Source organism: Plasmodium relictum (genome assembly GCF_900005765.1).
Source record: "Plasmodium relictum strain SGS1 genome assembly, chromosome: 14".
Taxonomy (NCBI): Eukaryota; Apicomplexa; class Aconoidasida; order Haemosporida; family Plasmodiidae; genus Plasmodium; species Plasmodium relictum.
The window spans coordinates 766,125-789,816 of NC_041692.1; the positions used below are offsets into that span (position 1 = coordinate 766,125).

General features: G+C 17.5%; 6 protein-coding genes and 3 non-coding genes across 9 annotated transcripts; 7 read left to right on the plus strand and 2 right to left on the minus strand.

The window, feature by feature from the left end:
* Positions 1-1,425: 1,425 nt before the first annotated feature.
* PRELSG_1420400 (conserved Plasmodium protein, unknown function) lies at positions 1,426-5,217 on the plus strand (the record flags this gene model as incomplete). The annotated part of the gene is made up of 1 exon (XM_028679265.1): positions 1,426-5,217. One exon carries the CDS (start codon positions 1,426-1,428, stop codon positions 5,215-5,217), a length of 3,792 nt encoding a protein of 1,263 aa, XP_028534996.1.
* Positions 5,218-6,408: 1,191 nt separating this feature from the next.
* Positions 6,409-9,456, plus strand: DHHC4 (palmitoyltransferase, putative; the record flags this gene model as incomplete). The annotated part of the gene is made up of 5 exons (XM_028679266.1): positions 6,409-6,521; positions 6,599-6,677; positions 6,784-6,900; positions 7,041-7,240; positions 7,353-9,456. The coding sequence occupies 5 exons, from the start codon at positions 6,409-6,411 to the stop codon at positions 9,454-9,456; spliced, it is 2,613 nt and encodes an 870-aa protein (XP_028534997.1).
* Positions 9,457-9,984: 528 nt separating this feature from the next.
* On the minus strand, positions 9,985-10,949 carry PRELSG_1420600 (calmodulin, putative; the record flags this gene model as incomplete). Its single annotated transcript, XM_028679268.1, has 3 exons — positions 9,985-10,065; positions 10,176-10,713; positions 10,843-10,949. 3 exons carry the CDS (start codon positions 10,947-10,949, stop codon positions 9,985-9,987), a joined length of 726 nt encoding a protein of 241 aa, XP_028534998.1.
* Positions 10,950-12,179: 1,230 nt separating this feature from the next.
* Positions 12,180-13,334, plus strand: PRELSG_1420700 (transcription elongation factor s-II, putative; the record flags this gene model as incomplete). The annotated part of the gene is made up of 1 exon (XM_028679269.1): positions 12,180-13,334. One exon carries the CDS (start codon positions 12,180-12,182, stop codon positions 13,332-13,334), a length of 1,155 nt encoding a protein of 384 aa, XP_028534999.1.
* A 954-nt stretch (positions 13,335-14,288) lies between these two features.
* PRELSG_1420800 (conserved Plasmodium protein, unknown function) lies at positions 14,289-16,034 on the plus strand (the record flags this gene model as incomplete). Its single annotated transcript, XM_028679270.1, has 1 exon — positions 14,289-16,034. The coding sequence occupies one exon, from the start codon at positions 14,289-14,291 to the stop codon at positions 16,032-16,034; it is 1,746 nt and encodes a 581-aa protein (XP_028535000.1).
* A 1,237-nt stretch (positions 16,035-17,271) lies between these two features.
* PRELSG_1420900 lies at positions 17,272-17,343 on the plus strand. Its single transcript has one exon. It is a non-coding gene; the product is annotated as a tRNA-Asn (tRNA).
* Positions 17,344-18,829: 1,486 nt separating this feature from the next.
* PRELSG_1421000 lies at positions 18,830-18,909 on the plus strand. The gene has a single exon. It is a non-coding gene; the product is annotated as a tRNA-Leu (tRNA).
* Positions 18,910-20,106: 1,197 nt separating this feature from the next.
* PRELSG_1421100 lies at positions 20,107-20,188 on the minus strand. The gene has a single exon. It is a non-coding gene; the product is annotated as a tRNA-Ser (tRNA).
* Positions 20,189-22,480: 2,292 nt separating this feature from the next.
* On the plus strand, positions 22,481-23,449 carry PNPase (4-nitrophenylphosphatase, putative; the record flags this gene model as incomplete). Its single annotated transcript, XM_028679271.1, has 1 exon — positions 22,481-23,449. The coding sequence occupies one exon, from the start codon at positions 22,481-22,483 to the stop codon at positions 23,447-23,449; it is 969 nt and encodes a 322-aa protein (XP_028535001.1).
* Positions 23,450-23,692: the final 243 nt, after the last annotated feature.

Sequence of the window (23,692 nt, forward strand, 5' to 3'; positions counted from 1 at the left end):
AATAAAAAAAAATGTAAAAGCATTTTACGAATTAATAATAGTTTTTCTCTTTTTTTTTTTAAAAATGGAGACTCGTTCATTTATTAACAAAATGTAAAATATATATTTTCAATTATAATTAGTAATAAATTTTTTATCAATTTTAACTTTAATATTATTTGTGTATAATTAAAAAACGATTGTGTTTATATAGTAGAATGTCTAGACAAGTATTTTAGAATATAAATCTTCACTTTTTTTTTTTTTTTTTTTTTACTGCACATAGAAATTTATGGAATTTAAATTTTAAGAAATTAGAGAAATAAAAAACACAATACAATATAATCCTATTTTTCAACAAATATAAAAAAAGTATTTTTGTATTCAAGATTATTTTTTATATGCTCACCACTTTTCACTTTTTTTATATATTAATATATAAGAAATTATTATATATCATAAATAATTACTAATTTTAATTTATTTTTTATTTACATAAATATATTTTTATTTTTTTCTACTTTAGTTATTATAATAAGAAAAACGAAAAATCTAGAAATAATAATAAATGTATTGAGAAAATATATCAGAAATATTATTTTTAAATAGATAAAATAACTTTCTTATTATTCCCTTTAATTGATTAGATGCTAGCATTACTAATTTTGTTAACATATAATATTGATTTTTTTATATTTTTAGATTCTTTAAATTTTTTTTTTCTTTCTATGCACTTATATATACAAAAAATTGTCATTGTTTATATATTTTTTATTTATAGAATTAAAATATTTGAAAAGTAAAGATTTTGTTAGGTAAAATGTATTAAAAATATAAAAATTTATAATATTAGAGTGGCTTTTTTTAAAGATTGTTTTTTATGTTACTTTTTTGTTTTCTTCGACATCATATTATAATATATATATAATTTTATTTACTATTCCATTATTTTTAATTTATATGATTTTTCATTGCGATAATATAAAATTATTTTTTATATTTTTTTTTTTTTTTTTTTTTTTAATATTTGCAACAATAATATACAATAAAGAAACAAAAAATTCAAATTTCTGTTATTAAAAAAATACATAATTTTTTTTTTTTTAATTTATATGAAATGTGCAATATGCATATATATATATTTTTTTTTTTCTGATAGAATATTTTTCATTTATATTATAAAAAAAATTTTTAAGAATTTTGTTTTTTTTTTTTCTTTTTTTAAAAATGAATAATTAACATTTTTTTTTTTTTTAATATATAAAATATCACAAGTTTAATTTTTATTCATTTAATTAGAATAAAAATATATTAAGATTTTAAAATAGTACAGCTTTTTTGTGTAAAGAAAATATATGCACTGAATATTAGAAAATTGAGTTATACAAAAGATAGAATTTATAAATTAGCGAGAATAAAATTTTCATATAGAAAAAAAAAAAAAAAATGAATTCTTTTTCTAGTAAAACTAATATAAGAAGTACAAAATCTGAAGTCATTAAAAAACCTAGGGATAATTTAATTGAAAATGAAAAAGAAAATAACTTTAGTAATAGCAGTTATCTGCTTCAAAAAAAAAATCTAAATATAAATTGTGATTTAGGAAAATCAGAACTTAATAATTGTAACAATACATATAATGGCCAATTTCTTTACTCAAATCAAAATTACAATGATGCAAGCTCAACTAGAAACATTTATAATAAAATAAAATTACCTCGATCACAATCTATTAATATTTCACCACCTATATCAATTAAAACATCAAACTTATACAGAAACAATGATGATAAATTATCATGTGCTTCCTTTTATACATCTAAAAAAAAAAATTTAGAAAAATTTTCAATTCCTGAATCTACTGACAGTTTTAAAACGCAAGCTAATTCTCAGATAGTAGAGCAATCAATAGAATTGCTAAAACATTTGATTAACCAGGATAAAGATGATATTTCTCAAGAGAATGATACGAAAGATAAATTATTGTTTAAGTTAGTTGATAGAATGAAAAAATATGATAATAAATCAGAACATACCCAAGAAGAATACAAGCATTCTCTTGATTTATATAAAAAAAAAATAGATATGTTAAATTTAAAATTTCTTAAATTAAGAAATGAAAATAATCACTTAAATAACGAAAATATTATTCTTAAAACACAATTAAAAAATATAAAAGGCAGTTATAATAGTATTAATCATAATATTGGAAACATCTCAAATTCCAGGGAAAGAATAAAAAAAGAAGTATTAGAAAACAAAAATCAAGAAATGAAACCAGATGAAATTGAAGAAATGATATCAAATAAATCAGCTAATAATAATTCACAGGTAACTACTTCCCATTATTCCAAAAAAAAATTAGTAGATAATGAAGTTCAAACAGAAAGCTATTTAGCAAATCATAGTAATTCTTTAGATGCATATAGAGGAACATCATTTATAACCAATAAAGAAAATATTTTAAATGAAAATCTCTTAGATGGAAATAATATTAATAAAATTAGAGAACAAATTAAAAAGGAAGTTACTGAAGAGATTACTAATAAATTAGAAAAAAAATATAAAGAAGAACTTCTTAAGATGAGAAAATCCCCCTCTTTTGGTAGTATAAGTGATACAGAAGAGTCTTCATTGGATAGCATTTTTAATAAATTTAGAAATCAATTAGATGAGCAAATAAATGAAACTATTAACAATTATAAAAATAATTTTATTGATAATTTTAAAGATTTGCTGAATATAACTAAAGGAAAAGAAAATAATGCACATGAGCTGGATAAAGATGGAGAAATAAATAAAAATGAAATAAATTTTTCTATAGACTCTACTAATGATAAAATTAATGATTGTATAAATGTGATTGAAAAAATTACTAAAATAAAAAAAGACAAAAAAAAAAAAGAAGAAAAAATAATTAATGACAGAAAAAACTTAATTCAAGTATTAAATAATGTAAACAAAGACATAAATAATATAGATGATATGATATATAATATTAATGCAAATATATATCAAAATAATTTTTTTAACTTTGAAGAAAACTATCCAGAAGAATTAAGTATTATAAACAAGAACATTTCTGAAAGTGACGATGAGGAAGATGAAATAAAAAGTCACAAATCTTTCACAAATATTATAAATAATAATGATGAATATACTAATGAAAATAAAAATAATATAAATTCGAATATTGACTTTTATCAAAATGATGAATTAAAATATAATAAAGCGAATTATATTACAAATAGAGAAAGAAAATTAGATAATTCACTAACGAATTATAAAATAGAGAGCGTAATTGATGGAACAGTAAATGATAATTATATTCAAGAAAATAATATTAAAAGTGATGAAAAATGTTATGATAATGTGATAAATAAAAATATAAATAATAATGATTATTTTATTACTCCTCAAAAAAGCTTAGATGAAAATAAGGGGAATATAATTGATAATACTTATAAAAAAATAGAAGATTATAACAAAAATAAAATACATAATAATAAAAAAACTAAGGGAGTAAGCTCCAGTTTAAGTGATAATAATTTAAATATTAATAATAATAAAAAAAAAAAAAATAGTAATGAATCTTTAAATGGAAATCTAACAAAAAGCATAGAAAATGTTGAGAATGTAATTGATAGAACAAAAAATAAATTGAAAAATAATATTTCTGATAAAAAATTAAAGAAAAAAAATTTAAGTGATAATTTTAGTAATAATATAGAATTATGGAAAAAAAATGATAATGATAATTTAAATGAAAATGAAGTAGATTTTTATAATATGATTAATTCACCAAGCAGCGTAAGAATTGAAAAGAGTAATATGAATGTTATTACTAATAATATAAGTAATGAGAATAAAAATAATTATATAAATTTCAATCCAAATATTGTATCAAATGAAAATAATGTATATGGTGTAAATCAATCTGCACATATTCCTAAGGATGATAAAATGGAAGAATTTCAGCCAAATGCATACAATAATGATGGTAATAATCATATATTTAATGTTAATGTAGATGGATTAAGTTATCAGTTGAATAAAAATTCATTAAATAATGCTAATATAAATAATAATATCAATAACTGTAATAATATATGTAGTAAAGATTATAACTTTAATAATTATTATAATGATAAAGACAATATGAAATGTGAGAATAGTGAATATGATAACGGTAACTATTATAATAATGAAACTAGAAATATTGTTGATGATAATAATTGTAATGCTGTAGATAACTCAGATTTATATAATTATAATTTAACAAATGACCATAATTTATGCAATTTTGAAAATAATGTTTGTAATAAAAATACAGAAAAAAATTTAGTAAATTGTTCTATTTATTCATATCACCCCTTGCTCAATAAAAAAGATAATGTTCATTATACTAATAAGAATAATGAAAAAAAAAAAAGTGAACATGAAAATCCATATATGAAAGCGATGAATGAACAAATTCATCCTAATAATAATTCAAGATTTAGAGAAAATGATGATATAAAGAAAAAAGGTAAAAGTTTCAATAATGAAAAAGAAAATAATGTAAAGTATCCTTTTAAAAAGTTTGAATCAACAGAAGAATTAATTCATTTTGATGATACACAAATTAATGATAGTTTAAAACAAAAGGAAAAAAACCAAAATATTACTAATAAAGAAACAAATAATAGTTTCACATATGATAATGATAATAACAATAATAATAATAATATAAACACTACACATGAAATTTCTAAATTAAAAAGAAATGATAAAAATTATGACGATATAGATTATTTAAATAAAATAGTTGAAAATAATAATAATGAATGTAATTTAAATAATTTTGAATTAGACGAAAATGTAAGATTAAATAATTATAAAAATTATGGATTCTTAAAAAAAAAAGATTCTTATAATTCTAGGGAAGATGAAACTACAAATAATAAGTATAATTTATTTTATGATTTTAATAATGAAAATAATAAAAATGATTATATAAAAGAATACAGTAATCTCCAAATAGATGATTCATCAAATAATATTCTTTCAAATTATTATAATAAAAATTCCAATTTAAGAAGAGTTAATAGTACTACTATCAATACAAATAAAAACAACACTAATGATGTGTGTCAAAAAAATAAAATAAAATTAAATACAAGAAGTGAAGTTCATTATAATTTGTCTAAATCACAAAAAACAAAAACAAAAAAAAATTTAGAAGATCTTTTCTCATAGGAACATATGAAATTTATTTATAGAATATAAAATTTTATTTTTATATTTAACCTTTTTTTTTTTTTTGTAATTTATTTTATCTAATTTTTATTTTTTTGCATATATATTTGTATTAACATATTTGATACTTCTGTTTTTCAGATTCTAAATATTTTTATAATTTTTATTTTTTTTTTATAAAATTATTTTCATTTAAATTTTGTTGTTTGTATACCCTTCTAGTTGTATTTGTATATTTATATGCTTCTTTCTCTCTTTTTTTTTTTTTCTGTGTTTTTATGAAATATTTAAAAAATTGTAATTTTTTGCATAGCTCTTTTCCTTTTTCTATCATATAGTTTACATAGCACACCGTAAGAATGCCAATTCTTAATTTTAATTTTTTTTTTTATGATTCATATATAGAATCAACTAAAGAAAGTTATTATTTGATAATAATGCACAAACACGCATACTATTTTTAAATTATTTTAATTTATACTGAGTTAATTGTATATTTTGTGTTTAATAACTATATTAAAAGTAAGAAAATTTTTTTATAAACATATATGCATATAAAAATGCACAATAATTCATACTTATAGGATTAGAATGTATATACATATATAGATCTTTTTTTATATAAAATATGATTTACAATAAAAGTTAATATAAGTGTTTTTATAAAAATATTAATGTAAAACTAATTTTTTTTATAAATTTAAATTATTGAAACTATTGTTTTTAAAATTAAATTATAATTTTTTTACTTAATATATTTATTTTGTTAAAATACTCTTTACAAAGTTATATGAAATGTAAAGTTGAAAAAAAAAAAAGAATATTAAAGAATAATATATTTTGTTTGACAAGTTTTAATGATAGATAGCAAAAATATTAAAAATAATTTATTATAAGATGTTTTCATTGTTAAATAAAAAACAAAAAATAAAATGAATAATGGGATATCCTTATTCCTTTTTTTTTTTTTTTTTTGAAATAACATTTTATTTTTAAAATTGTTCATTTATCATACTGCTTTTATAACTTATTATTTTTTCCTTCCCTTTTTTTTTTCTTTTTATTTTATATTATTTTATTTTTTTTTTCTAAAACTATTTTATTACTTTGTCAAAACGCAAATGACAAATTAAAACTTTACGTTTTATTTCCATTTTTATTTTTTTAAGAAAAATGATTTAATTATAACAAATGAAAATACTAAAAAGAAGTAAGTCGCTAGAAAGGCAAAATTTTGATAAAATAAATAATGTACAAATATATGGAGAAAATCAAATTCATTGTAAAGGTTTTTTTATATCAGGGTAAATAACTCTTTATACAAACAATTGTTAATTATATTAATTTATACATATATTTTCCTTTGTTACTCTTTATTTAGACCGGCATTTTTAACAGTAATATCATCTTTTCTTATGATATTTATTCCTGTTGGTATTTTTCATGCATTTACTTCAACAGTAATATTAAATTAAATTTAGTAAAAAAGAAAAATTTTTTTTTTATATTTTAATCCTATATATACATATAAAGATATAATTAAAAAAAAAATACATTTTTTTATAGTGGTTTTTTGAGAAAGGTATTTATTTTGTTACTTTTTTGAACTTGTTTTTTTTTGTATTAACAATATATTCTTTTTTTAAAACAAGTTTTATGGATCCTGGTATAATACCAAGACAAGTAAGTTTTATTAAAATTTTTTTTTTGTAAATAAATTTATACTTATATAATTTTTTTTAACAGAATTAATTTTATTTAAAATTATATGACTTATATAAAAATGGTTATAATAATATGAATTTTTGTTGTTATATTTTTAGAAATCTGTTTTAAATTTATATGATGTAATAATTGAACAGTATAGAGAAACCCAGCCACCAAGACAAAAAGAAGTTTTAATTAATGGGCATTTTTATAAATTAAAATATTGTTATACTTGTAATATATATAGAGGTTTAAGAACTGTACATTGTTCTATTTGTGACAACTGCGTTGAAAAATTCGATCATCATTGTCCTTGGTAAAATGCAATCATCTATACCAATTTTTTTTTAATATGTTTTTAATTATTCTTATTTTCTATTATTTTATTTTATTTATTTATTTATTTTTTTTTTTTTTTTTGTTCAAAGGGTTGGGAATTGTATAGGTGCAAGAAATTACAAATATTTTGTTTTTTTTGTTTTAAATTTATATATACTAATATGTATAACTCTAAGTGCAAGTATATATAAATTAGTTATATGTATAAATAAGTTATCTGGTGATGGATATAATACTGAGAAGATTTTTATTCATATTTGGAGAGTTGCTGCAGATAGCTTAATTTTAATTATATATACTGTTTTAACATTGTGGTTTGTTATTGGTTTGTTATGTTATCATATTTATACTATCTTAACTAATCAAACAACTTATGAACAAATAAAGACGTTTTATCAAAATGATAACCCATTTAATATTGGAATAGTAAATAATATAAAGGAAGTATTATTTACAAAAACAAGACCATCTTACATCAATTTTGTTAATCCACAGTTACAAGTTGTTGACAAGAATTGCTATCACAATATTATAGTTTTCAACGATAAAGGTGTGAATATAGAAGAAGATATTAGAGAAAAATCTTCATCTGATAATAGAAAAAAGGATAAAAAAAAAATGGATTCTATGGAGATACGTTCAATTAATAAAAAATCATCCAAAAAAAAAAAATCAAGTAAAGATTGTATTCCCCCATCACATGGTAGTAAAATTAGAATTAAATCATATAATATAAAAAAAAAAATAAATAAAGAGAAAATCAGTGAAGAATATGATATTACAAAAATAAGTAATATATCTAATAAGGCAATAGAAAAATCTGCTCATTTAAAATTTGATAAAAATAAAAATATAAAATATACAAAAATTAAGCTACCTAAAATAAAAAATGATGATTCAGAACATTTAAATGAAGATGTTGAAGAGAAAAACGTTTCTTCTCATAAACGCATAATTAATTTAAATAATGTTGGTGCATTGTTTATTAAAAATAATAGTTCATCTAGTATTAGTACTAAAAACGGAAATAATAAAGAAATGAAGAAAAAAAGAAGAGATAATTATGTTGATAACGAAATAGATAATGAGTTTTATGATTACCAAGAAGAACTAATAGATATAGAAAAAAGAATGTTGAAAAAAGATGACTATATTGTAATAAAAAATACAAATGAAAAAAATGGAGAGTATTCAAATAAAATGAAAAAGAAACAAAAGAAAAAAATACTTTATAAAACAAAAGAATCTAAGCAAATTAGAAAAAAAAAAATTAAATATGAGACAAAAATTAATTGTTTTAATAGTTCTATTCAAGTAAGAAAAAAAAGAAATTTTCCTATCTTAAATAAAAAACGATTTTCGTTTATAGGAAATTTAAAGAATAAAAGTGAAATATATTACATAGTAAGTTATTGTAATGAAAAGAAAAAAAAAAGTTCTATTAACTCAGAAAAAGAATTTAAAAAAAAAGAAAATATTGATGAAGATAAAATATTCTTTAAAGAATATAATAGAAGTACAAAAAAAAAAGAAAAAATGAAATTAAAAGAAAATAAAAGAGAGGAAGATATACAAAAAAATGTAATAATAGACATATATAATAATATGCCTGATGAAAGAAAGACAAAAATCAATAATGAAATTATATTGGAAATACCAAAAAAAAAGGAATATGAATCAAATACTTCATTGGAAGAAATAGAAAAAAGAAAGAAAACCAATTATATAAAGTATGATAGACTCTATCTCGTCGGAAAAGGTTGTAAATTAGAAAATTTTAGTGAAATTTATGAAATGAAATATGCAAAAATGCATAATCTGAAATATAAAAAAATAAATAAAAAATTAAAAAAAAACAAATTAAAATTATTATCAAAATCACATATAAATATTCATTTGTTTTATAATAATAAGGAATGTACAAATGTATCAAATAACATTAATGGCAACATTGACACATTAGGAAAATATGAAAGTTGCAATTTTAACAATATATATTTTAGTAAAATAAAAAATATTAATAAAATCGATAACTTAAAATTACTTAATTATTTAGTTCACAAAAATAAACAAAATGAAATCCGTTCTGATATGAAAAAAAAAAGTAAAGTATCAAAATTTTTTTATTTTTTTACTACCTTTGCATTAATAATTAAATGTATACATATACCTTCTAATAATGATAACGATTGATATAATATTTTTAGTTATTTAATCATTATATGTATAATTATTATTTTATGCATTTAACTTTCTTTATATTTTTTAGTATAATTTCGAAAATAATAATAGGTACAATTATTTGTGAAAAAGGAAAAGATAAAAAAAATAAAGTTTTTTTGTTATATTGGCATGAAAATCAATTTCTTCTTATAAGTTTATGTCGAAACACTTTATAATTTATTATTGTCATTTTTTATATTATAATAATCCGCAACATTATTTGTTTTTAATTATACGTATATTTTTGTATGCATTTATGTAATTATTTTTTTTTTTTATATATATAAATTATTTAATAGTTGTATTAAAAAATTAAATTTTTAATAACTTCATATTATGAAATAAATAAAGAACAAAATTATGTGAATAATGATTATAATTAAAATTTTTTGCTTTTTATAAGTAAATTCAAATAAATTACAATTTTAGAAAAAAAAATGTTATATATTTATGTAATTTAAAATGGCTCTTCTATGTATAAATTATAATATATTAACATCATATATTTGAATCTTTATTTATTAACTCATTTAGTAAATCCTCATATATTATATGATCATTTTTATAGACTTTGTCTAACTATTAAAAAAAAGAATTAATATATTTTATTTTATTTAAAAAATTAAAAGAATTTTTTATTATATATATATATATATATATTTAAATATAAAATTTTTTTTTCTTCCTACGGTTTTAATCCATTCAAAAAATTCATCAAATTCTGAATTGCTAAAAGGTTCACCTAAATATTGTAAAATAAATCTCAACTTTTTTATTGATATTTTTCCATTTCCTTTTTCATCAAAAACTTCAAAAGAATCTAAAATATTTGGAGGTTTTATTTCATTAGTTATATTTGGTATTTGGATAATTCTGAAGTACTCTTTTATACTAAATAAATTTTTATTTTCTTCTTCTTCTTTTTTAATTTCTTCTTTTTTTTTCTCTATTTCCATGAAGTTATCATAATTCTTTAAATTGTTTAATAACTCTGATATATTATTATTATCATCATTAATTATATCATTTTTGTTAAGCTGATTATTATTATTATTTAATTCTTCATTTTCATCATATATTATTATTTCTTTTTCTCTCTTTTCTTCCTCCTTAGTTTTTTCTTTCTTTTTTTCAATAATTTTCTTTTCTATTATTTTTTCTTTTATTTTTTCAATTTCTTTTAATGATACATTATATCCACAACATCGTAGCAGATTCCCTAATAAACTTAAATTATTATTTATATACTTTTTTTTTTTTCTATTTTAATAACTACTAAATATTGATTTTTTTTTGTTCTTTTTATTTTCTCAAACTTTCATATAAGATATTTATATTTTTTATTTTATTATATACTCAAACTTTAGTAATCCTTTCTTTTTTTTGTCTAAGTAATTAAAAGCTTTTACTGTTTTTTTTATTTGATATTCTGTCAAATGAAAAATTTCTCCTTCATATTCCATTTTTTATATACACAATTTTTTTTTAATATATTTATTTTTTTTTTGTTTTTATATTTTAGTTTAAAAAATTAAAATTTTATTTGATTGCATGTTAAAAATAATTTTAAAATGTTATAATTACAAAAAAAAATTGCTTTTTCTAAATAAAATACATTAAACTATTTAAAGAATAGCTTATAAGTAATAAAAAAACCCCAAAAAAAAAAAGAAAAAAGGAAAAAAAAATTTTTTATACGAGTAAGATTAAAAAAATAAGACTAATTATCCTATAACTATTTCTTAAGCATACATAAATTATCTATTTATAATATTTATATATACCGAGATAAAACATCTATAAATAATAATCATTATTTTAATAACAAATTCTTAAAAAATATATACTTATCTAAAAGCATAATTTTTTTAGAAAAAATTTTAATGATAAAATGTAAAAATTAAAAAAGTGACATTTTTCAATTCATAAAGAAAAATATTCTTTAATTTTTTTTTACTCATTGTTCTTAAATATCTAGTTTTACATTTTAAAACCCTTTTAAGTTTCATAAATTAATTTTTATAAAACAAAAAAAAAAAAAAAAGAAAAACTCTTAAAATGAGTTTTACTTATAATGATTTATTATTATTTTCATTTAATTTTCTTTTCTTTTATTTTCTTTTTAATTTTTTATAGACAAATGATTATATATATTTAAAAGAAAATATTCAATAAAAGATAATAATTTAAAAAAAAATTTAAGATATATATGATTATTTATTATTATAAATAAAAAAAAACGCCAAAAAAAAAAAAAAAATAAATAAATAAAATAAAAAGGAGAAAAAAAAAATATAATTTTATTAAAATCTTTTTTTCATAAATATATATATGATTTTACTAACAAATAATATATATGCACTAAGTATATTTAAAATTGTATTAAATATATATTTAATTATGTATTTTTCAATGGAAATCGTGAAATTAGATAAAAAAAAAAAAAAAAATGAAAAAAATAAATAATTGAAGCATATACATAAAAATTAAAATTTAATTTTACATTAATACTTCTTAATTTTTTATAAAATTTCATTTATATATATATATATTTATATATTTTTGGTAACTAAGCAAAGATATATATTTAGACATAAAAAAAAAAAAAAAAAGAAAAAAATTATTTTATCATAAATTTTTAAATAATTATGTATTTATAGTATTTATATTGTTTTTATTTTTGTTTTTGAAACATGAGCGAATCAGAAAATATTACATACATTAAAAATATTCAAGGAAGATTGAAAGATAAGGAAAGTAAATTAGCAAATACTAATGAAGATGATATAGATTCTAATCTTATAAAAGAAATTAATGAAGATTTAAATTTATTAAAAAACGTAAAGATAAATAAAGATATTTTGAAATCAACGAAAATAGGAATAACTGTTAATAAATTTACAAAAATAAATAATGAAGTTATACAGAATATATCAAAAGATCTTGTAGAAAAATGGAAAAATATAGCTTTGAATGAAAAAATTTCTACCATTAAAAGTGCACAAAGCATAAAAAAAAGAAAATCTGAAATAGGTGAAAGTGTTGATGCTGGGTCAGATGAATGTGAATTAAAAAAAGTAAAAATTCAGAACAATTCAAATGTAAATGATTCATTAGATATTTTAAAAGATAGTAATGAAGAAAAGCAAAATAAATATAAAAATAATGTAGAAAAACAGATTAATGAAATTAATGAGAATAATGTTTATGAGAAAAATGATAACATTAATATTAATAACGATAAAAATATTAAAGATTTTAAAATCAATGATCTAAAAGTACTTAACGAATGGAATTATGATGGAAAATTGCACAATGATGTTCATAGAGATAAAGCAAAACAATTTTTATTCAAAGCATTTCTAACAGGATCAAATAATAATTTGCTATATACTATAGACAGAATAAAGTTAAATGAGGTAGTTTATGATATAGAAAATGAGTTACATAAATATTATGTTCAAAAAAGAAATTCACAGAGAGAATATAATATGCAGTTAAAATCAATTAAATTTAATTTAAGTGATAAAAAAAATCCTAATTTTAATGAAAAAATATATAAAGGATTTATATCACCAAAAGATTTAGTAACAATGAATTCTCAAGAAATGGCTAGTGATGAGAAGAAAAATGAAAGAGAAAAATGCTTACAAGAAAGTTTGATAGCTTGCCAATCTGATTGGGACGTTAAAAATATTCTTTTAAAAAAATCCAGAAAAGGAGAATTTCAGTGTTATAAATGTAAAGGTTATGATACTATATATCACCAATTACAAACTAGAAGTAGTGACGAGCCAATGACTACCTTCGTAACTTGTTTAAAGTGTAATAACAGATGGAAATTTTAAAAAAAAAATAAAATAATTAATAATAAAAAAATAAAGAAAAGATTCACAATATATTATAAAATTATCAATTTAATCTATGATTTATTTATTAGAAAACTTCTAATTTTAATCTTAATTCGGCTTTAAAAATTACATAAATATATTTATATTATTTCATGAATAAATTATACATTAAAATTGTTTACAGTCGTCCAATTTTTTTTTTTTTTATATATTATTATATTTATATATCAGTTATCTTTTTAATTTTTTATAATATTCCCATTTTTTTTTTTTTTTAAATAAAAAACTTGTAAATGCTGATTTTATAAAAGTTCTTATCATCATGCTTTTTTTTAAAAATTAATTAAAGAATTATATATACATATTTCTTTTTTTTACTATTTTTTTTTTTTATAAAATTCCTAATAATAAGGTGACACTATATATTTGTTTTTTTTTAAATTGTCATTATTTTGCATTATATATATATTTTTCCTTTTTTTTTTTTTTATCTGTGATTAAATTTTTATTTTATAATATATATATATATTTAATTTTTATTTAATAAGTTCATATATTTTAATATTGCATAAGGAATATTTTATGAAAAAAAAAAAAAAATTTTTTTTTTTTTCATATCCAAAAAATTATAATTTTTTTATCTTTTGAAAAAAGAATTAGAACATTTTAACTTTATACATATATTTATTGTTTTCTCTTATTTAATAGAAGAAAATTATTATTTTTTTTAATTATCTTAATTTTTTATAGTTTTGAGAAATTAAATTTATTATTTTATTTTTAGAAGAATTTCCACTAAAAATGTTATAATAAAACTTTAAGGGATCTAATATTATTAATTAATAAAAAGGGGAAAACAATATTTAAAAATATATTTTTGTGATATATATATATATTAAATATGAATTCTGAAAAAAAGTATATAAGACAAAAATATTTAAAAAAAAAGAGATGAGAGAAAAATCTGAAAGGATAGTTAAATATCATAAAAAATATACTAGTCAGAAGTACAAAGAAAGTAGTGATGAAAAGGATAGTAAAGATGAAGAAGAAAAAAAAAAATATAACAATTATTTAAGCAAAGAGATCACTAAAAAAAGCTATGAATCATTAGATGAAAAAAATTATTTACATAATAATAGAAATAATATAAAAATAAAATACAAGGAAAATAGCAAAAAAGAAATAAACTCTAAAAGAGATGATATAACTAATTCACTAAATAGAAAAAATTATAATTATGATAAATATGTTGATGAGAAGTATTTACAGAAACAAAAATATGTACCTAATGAAAAGAATATTAAAAAAGAAAAAGTTAAAGATAATATTATTAAAATATCATTTGATAACCTTAAAAAAAAAGATAACGATGTATTTAATGAGTTAAAATACGATAAAAATGAAGACAGTTACATAAAAAAAAAAAAAAGAAAATTGTTACCAAGTTTTAGAAAAGAAAAGGATATGAGCAATGAAAAATTAAAGAAAAAAAAAGATTTAAAAAGAAGGAAAAAGAATGACTATAGTAAACCTAGTAAAAATAAATCTTTATCCATAAGCTCTTCAGATAAAAAAAGCTCCCCAAGTAGCTATACTTCAAATGAAAGTAATTCTAGTAATTCATCAAAGGAAAATAGTAAGAGTAGTAATTCATCAAATGAAAATAGTAGCTGTAGTATTTCATCAAATGAAAATAATTCTAGTAATTCATCGAATGAAAATAGCAGCAGTTCCATAACTGAAAGTAATTCAAGTAATTGTTCTTCATGCGAAAGTAGTAATTTATCAGATGATGAAAATATAAGTAGTTGCTCATCAAAAGGAAATAAATTAACAAAAAAAAAGAATTCTAAAATTAAAAAAAAAAAGAAGAAAAAAAAAGATATTACAGGCAAATTAGAAAAAAAGGAAGTTTATGATGCTCATATTTATAATAGTAAAGAAATGATAAGACTAACTATAAATATTTTGCAAAACTATAATTTTTTAAATAATTTTAAAATTTTATACCAAAAATTAGATAAAAAAAAAAAGGTTTCTCTTGAAAATGTGAAAGATTTAAAATTAAAGAAAAAATTAAGACATTTATTTAGAGCATGGAACTTAGAAAAAAAAGAAGAATTTTATAGAAAACCATCAAATTTTAGAGAAAGTATATTTGATATTTTTAATAATTTATTTTATTATTTTTTATCTAAAATTGATATACAAAAGTTGAGACAAAATATTAATAAAAGGAAGAATAATTTAATAAAAAAAGAAGATAAGGAAAACCTCAACATACTAAATTATAATGATAAGTTATTATATTATTCCTCAAAAAATGAAAATATTAATATTAAAAATCAAAATGTGAACGATTTACAGGAAGATTATCTCTATTTAATGCAAAATGAAAATAATAAAATTAAAAGCTTACGAGAAATGCATGAAGAAGGTTATTTTAAAAATAGTCAACACAAATATAAGGAATTTTTAGATAAACATAAAAAAATTGATTTATGGGGTAAAAATGAACAAGAGCAAAAATTTCTATTGAATTCTAAAAATACAATTAATGAAAGAAAAATATTTGATAGAGAAACAGATTTATGTATAAATAAATTTGTAAAAAAAGAGGATTATAAAAAGTTAATAAAAAATACGGAAGAACACGTAAATGATAAATTTCATAAAACAGGTAGCAAAATATAGTTTTTAATTTTTTAATTTTTTTTTTTATAAATATATGATTTGTATCCCTTATCTTCAATTCTTTTTTTTAATATTAGAATATTTCCAGAATTATTTTTAAAATTTTTTATTGAACACCCTTTGATTAAAAAAAAAGTTCTATTTTCTTTTTTCTTTTTTTTGTATAAATAAAGGAATATTCTTTTGTCACATAAGAAAAAAGTAAAAAATTAAGAATTGATTTGATAAAAATCAGTAATTCGGCTATTAAAAAATATTAAAATATATTTATTTGTTATTAAAATATAAATATATAGAAAGTATGAGTACTAAATTTATCTGATATGTCTATATAACTTTAAATAAACTTGTTTAGAAAAAAGAAAAATTTGAAAATTATTTATATACTATTAAAATACTTAAATATTTTAAAAATTTTTTAAAGATATTATAATTATAATTATATTAAACTTTTAACTGTATACTTAAAACTTATTTTGGTTCAACAAAAAAGTTTATACTAAAAAAAAAATAAAAAAAGATTATTATGCGTATTTATATCTATATATGTTACATATTTTAAACATTATTAATAACTTTATAAGTGTATTCTATGAAAAAATATATATTTATATATTTACTATAAATATTTTTATATCTTTTAAATATCTATTATTTATATTTTAAAAGAATTATAGTATTTGTTAAGTAGTAATTTTAAGTTTAATTTTCCCTATACGTATTAAATTTATTATGCTCAAATTTTTATATATTTCATCTTTCTATTTACATAATTTTAGTTTAAATTTAAAAAAGGAAAAAATTTAGTATGAATCAACTAAAACATATAAATCATATCCTAAAGATTAAATTTAATACATACAAAATATTTCGATTATGCAAAGTAATAGCACTTTTATTAGTTCTAAAAGTTTTATTAAATTTTCGCTAATATAATTTAAGCATATTATTTAAAAAAAAAATATTAAATTACTTAATTTTATCATTTATTACAAATGTAATATTTATAATGTATATACAAATTTATATTAGTATATTATTAAGGCTTTTTTTTTGTTTACTTAATTAAATATAAATTTTTTTTTTTATTTATTAGTAATAATATTATGTAACTTTTAATATAAAAAAAAAAAAAAAAAGCAATTCTTCAAAACTTAAAGTATTTTGCTTAATGTTTTTTTTCTTTAAAGTTATATAAAAAATAGTTATTACTTTTTAAAAACCTTTAACATTTGAATCCGAGATAGTATAGTGGCAAGTATTTCCGCCTGTCACGCGGAAGACCCGGGTTCAATTCCCGGTCTCGGAGTTTTTTTTTTTAATAACTTTTTGAATTTCAGTTTTTTATATTAAAAAAAAAAATAAGAAATATAGCAAATATCTATTTTTATACTACTTATTTTTACAGAAAACAAAATGAATATCTTATTAAATTATAAAAATTTTAGTATTTTAAAAATATACTCTTTTCAATAATTTAATTTATTATATAAAATATTCAAAAATCATGAATTTTTAAAATTTTATTTTAATCAATATAACCCTCAAATTTCTTGTGTCTCTTTAAGTTTATATTTCAAAAGTAAATAACATTATATGCTATAAAGTTAATAAGGATTAATAATTATTTAATAATTATTTATCTTTTTAGCTAAAATTGAGTAAAAATTTATTTTAGCCATTTGTAAAAGTAATTTATCTTCAATAATGTGTTAAAATTTAAAGAAATTTATGATTAAACATTCTTTGAAATAAGAAAAGAAATTATTAATGGTTTGTTCATAATTTATTTTCCAAGTAATCTAATAACATATAAATATTATCAATAATTTCTGTTTTTTTTTTTTCTTAATTTTTCATTAATAGATTGGTCTATACAATATAACCTGCGTTTTTAATATTCCTGCATATATTTATTATTTTTATAAATAATATAATTATTTAAAATTTTTTGGTATAATTGAATTTTTTTACATTTTAGTATTTTTCTGTTGTAATAATTTTTTTTAATTTAATAATATAGATAATAAGATAGTATAAATTGAAATATTTCTAATTCAGCTAGAAGCATGTATATATATATATATATATATATATATATATAATGTCAATGAAAATTATATAAACTCAGAATTACAATAAGTAAATATATTTCATTTTTATTTAATTTTTTTTTTTAATAATATTAAACGGATAATATTTATACAATGTAAAAAAAGAAAAAATTATATAAAAACATTTATAGAATATAGCATGCAATTCTAAAATATTTTTTTAAATACAACATTTTGGTTAAAAAAAATATAAAAATTTATTTTTTATTATATGATAATTTTAAAAGTATTTATTCAATATACATAAGAAGTTATTTAAAGATAAATCCTATAATTTCAATTGTTCGTTATAGAAAAAAAATTCCAAAGGTATTTGCAAATATAAAAACAAATAAAGCTTAATATAGACAATACAATTATCAATTATTATTTAAAATATTTTAAATCATGAAATATTTAAATTTTTCCAAATTAACATTTTTCTGAGAATGTTGAGAAATAAAATTTTTTTTTTTATACATATTCTTTCTTTACTAAATAATAATATTTATTTTGGAAAAATAATATAAATGTATTAAGAGAATTCATGATTAATATATTATATATGTATATATAATATATTTAACATATTATTACTTATATACAAGTTATATACGTGTATTTGTTAAATAAATATATATATTTTAAAATTGTATAGTCCGGAGAATACATATATAAGACTTTTTTCACCTAATTATAGTTGACAGAATGGCCGAGTGGTCTAAGGCGCAACGTTAAGGTCGTTGTCCGCAAGGGCGTGGGTTCGAACCCCACTTCTGTCAAAAATATTAGGTGTATTCAAAATATAGAAGGTGCACTAGTTTTTATTACTTATAATTAAAATAAGGCATTAAAATTTTTATACATTATATATATTAAAGTTTATCTTTTCATAGAAATAAGTTTTTGAAAGAAATACTCTTTTTTATATAATCAATGTAGTTCTCTTGGTTTTGTAATTAAAAACTTTAATTTCTTTTTATTTCAACCCGAATTTCATACTATTTAGGATTTAATTTAAAAATACATTAAGTAAAATCATTAATTTCTTAAAATACTAAACTATATAGAATTCAAAAATCTTTAAAATTTCTTTTTCTTTATTATTATAGTGATAAAAATATTATTTGGAAATGATGTAACTTCTAAGTTTTAAGTTAAAATTTTAATAGATATATGAAATAAGATAACTCTCTTAGAAATAGAATGTTTTTATATGAAAAAAATTTAATGAAATGTGTTGTCTTTTTTAAAGTTTAGAATACTTAAATATTTTAGTGCACTTGTATATTTTATATAATAAAATATATGAATTGTAAATGAAAAAATAGCTTTCAATATATATAAGAATATTAATATATTTATGTAAATAAAATGAATTTTTTCTAAACATATAAATATAATTTATGCTGGAACAGAACTATTGCTTTAATATTTTTTTTTATTACTATGAAAAAATTTTCAAAAATTGCAAATTAAACGAAATACTTTTTAATATGTTCTGCACATAATAATTATTTCAATTTTTTATTTTTATTATATGATAGCCTTTAATATTTATGTTATTTATCATATAACATTAAAATAATGTAAATTAAATAAAAATTCAACTTTTAATATTTAATTTGAAAGACTTCTCAATTTTTACATAGTTATAATAATATTAATAATACAATTTAAATTTTAAAATATCTTAATTTTTTTTTTGATTTCTTGTTTTAATATTAATAAATAAGTAGGAATATATATTATATATTAACCTTATTGTTCTTTAAAACGATTTAAAATTCATGAAACTTACTATGATATTATTATTTAGTTATAAAAGGGAATATAAAACATCAAAAGAATTTTGAAATTAGATATATTTTACTTTATCAATATTAAATTAAAAATACTCATTTACCCTTTTTTTTTCTAATAAAAAGTTAATACCTCAAACATATATGTAACTATAAATTTTTATATTAAAAAATTTTCGACAACGGCAGGAATCGAACCTGCGCGGGCAGAACCCATTGGATTAGCAGTCCAACCCCTTAACCACTCGGGCACGTTATCACAATTTTGGGTTGTGAAAAGTAAATTATACTACTAAATTATAAAAATCCTTTATTTAATTAGTTTCAATTTTGTGATGAAATTTAACTTTTAGAGTACATAATAATTTTATTTTAATAAAACTAATTTAAAATTTTTTTTAGAATTATTTATCAATAAAATTATAATAGTTCATATTATTCCTATTAAAAAAAAAAAAAAATATATATATGTATATACTTGAAAAATATTAAATATAAAAATAAAAATTATTTCATGATATATAACTTCAATGAATAATAAAAATATGATTACTATGTGAAAAAAAAAAGAAAAAAAGAAAAATTAAATTTAATGATGTAAATAAATAGATGATATAATCTAAAAGCTCTCTAGTGATCACTTAGATTGATTTCATGAATTATTTTTTCTAAAATACATAATGCTTCTCTTTTACTTTTTATATATATATTTAATTATTTTTATATATTTTTTTTATTTAAGGTATATTAAATTTTATCAAATTCCTTAATTTTAGATAATTAAAAAAAATTATAAATAAAATTATGAAACTATAAAATGTTGTATTTTTAATTTTATTTTCACAGTATTATACTAGGTATAAAATAATTTCATGAATTATAATGAAAATTTTTATTAATTAAAAATTTTAATATTTATATAATACTTATTTTATAAATCCATAAAAGATAAAAGTTAGAAAAATAAATATAATAGAATGATGTTTTATAGTAGAAAAATTAATCTATTTTAAATTGAATTGCTATTAAAAAATAGATATTTCCATTAATTCTAAAATATATAACATTTATTGGCTTGTTTATCTATCGTAATTAAGTTACCTTTACATATATTTTAGTATTTTATTTAAATAACACAACGGAGATATAAAGTATGTGCAGATATATATCTATACATGGAAGGGGGAGATTTTTTTTTTTTAATATAAAAAATAAAATATTTAAAAAATAAAATTCATCTTTTTGTATTATAAAAGAGAATATGTTTTTTCTAATTAAAAATATTAAAGCTCTGAAGTTATTCTAAGGAAAAAGAGCTTTAAAATGATAAATAATTTTTAAAAAATGTTTAAAATATCAAATGATTTATATTTTATACTACGATAGTATTTTAATTACATAAAGTTACATAATTTTATTTTTAAATATTTAATAAAAAAAATCTAAATTTAAAAATAATGCATTGTAATATAAACAAATATCTATTAATGTACCCTTAAAAACTTTTGATTAAATTTATCCAAATTATGATTATTCATTTTTTTCTTATAAAAAAATAATGAAAATCTTTCAATTTATCATGATTTAAAAAACTTTAATTTTTTTTTTTTTTCATTTATGTATGATTGAATTAATAATATAAAAGTGAACTTAAAAAAAAAAGAAAATAATTAATAAAAAATATACCAAAAATTTTTGGGGTAAAATAATTTTACATGTAATGGGATTAGTAAATATTTTTTTTTGTTATATTTATAGTACATATTATTTCTAAAATATTATTATTATCAAAAAAATTTACTCATCTTTAATTTCCTTTTTTTTTTTAGTTTTTCTTTTTTCTTTTTTCTTTTTCCGTCTTTTATGAATCTTTTCTTATTTATCGTTTTTCATTTTTCTTTTTCTATTTTTTCTTTTTGTTTATTTTTCTTTTCATTTATTTTTTTTTTGTATTCCTTTTTTCGCTTCTTTATATTTCATTTTCCACCCTTTCATTTTACTTTTTTTTTTTTTTTTTATTCTTTCTCTATTTTTTTGTTTTAGTTATGCTTTTTCTCTTTCTTTTTTTATATTAAAATTTTTTTTTTATTTACATCTTTTTAAGCTGATAAATAATAAATTAAGTATTTCTCTTTTTTATTTTTTTAAACATGGAATAAATAACTCGTAAGTGCATTTTAAATTATAAACTTTCTTAAAAAAATGAGATGATAACTATATGGAGAATTTTATATATATATATATAATATATATATATTTTTTTTTTTTTTATAAAAAGATTATTAATATTAAAAAATAAAATATGCAAATATACGCATAAAAGTGACTCTGTAATAGAAAAATAGTTCATACACATAAACTGAATTTATACAGATAAAATATAAAAAAAATAATTTTTTAGTTTAATGATATATGAGAGAGAACCCTATTTTATTTAATTATATATATATATATATATATATGTTTATTTATTAGTTTAAAACTATAGTAATTTCCTTTTTAAAGAGTTACAAATAAAATTTTAATTACAAAAAAAAGATTATTAAAGAATATGTCATTAATATATTCATGTGATAACAAAGAAAATGACTCAATTGAAATAGAAAAAAAATATGAAAAGTTTATGAAAGAGTGTAATATAAAAAAATTGGTCAATGCAAAAGATTTTTTGAAAAACATTCAAGTTTTTTTTTTTGATTGTGATGGTGTTTTATGGCACGGGGATGTATTAATGAAAGGAGCAATTGAAGTAATTCATAATTTATTAAGAGAAGGAAAAAGAGTATATTTTATAACAAATAACTCAACAAAATCAAGGGAAAATTTTTTAGAAAAGTTTCGTAAACTAGGTTTTACTTTTATTAAAAGAGAAAATATCCTTTGTACATCGTATGCAATCTCGAAATATTTTCATAATAAAGAAGAATATGCTTCTAAAAAAAAAAAAATTTATGTAATTGGGGAAAAAGGAATATGTGATGAGTTAGATTCTCTTAACCTTGAGTGGGTAGGCGGCTATCATGATAATGACAAAAAGGTTATTATAAGAGATGATTTTGAAATAAAAGTTGATGAAAACATTGGAGCAGTTGTAGTTGGAATGGATTTTAATATTAATTATTACAAAATTCAATATGCACAGTTGTGTATAAATGAATTGGATGCTGAATTTATTGCATCTAATAGAGATTCTACAGGAAATTTTACTTCTAAACAAAAATGGGCAGGAACAGGTTCTATTGTTTCATGTATTGAAACCGTAGCTCTTAAAAAGCCGAAAGTTTTAGGTAAACCTAACATATATATGATTGAAGATATATTAAAAGATTTGAAAGTTGATAAATCAAAAGTTGTTATGATAGGAGATAGATTAGATACAGATATTATCTTTGCAAAAAATTGCAAAATTAATTCTATTTTAGTATTTACAGGAGTAACTGACGAAAATATATATCTAAATCATAATCATTTAAACATTAAACCAGATTACTTTATGAAATCTATATCAGAACTTTTATAAATATATTTATATATCTAATCATTGATATCTTTTAAAAAATATTTATATTTTATTAATTATTAAATATATGCATGATAATTCTTATATTAAGGTGTTTGTTTAATTTATATTTAAAGGATATGTATAACTTTTATATCATTTAAAAAAAATAACATAAAATAAATAATAATAAAAAATATAGACTACATATAATATTCATAAGAACATATAGTTCGTTTATTTTTTTTTTTTTAAATATCTAAG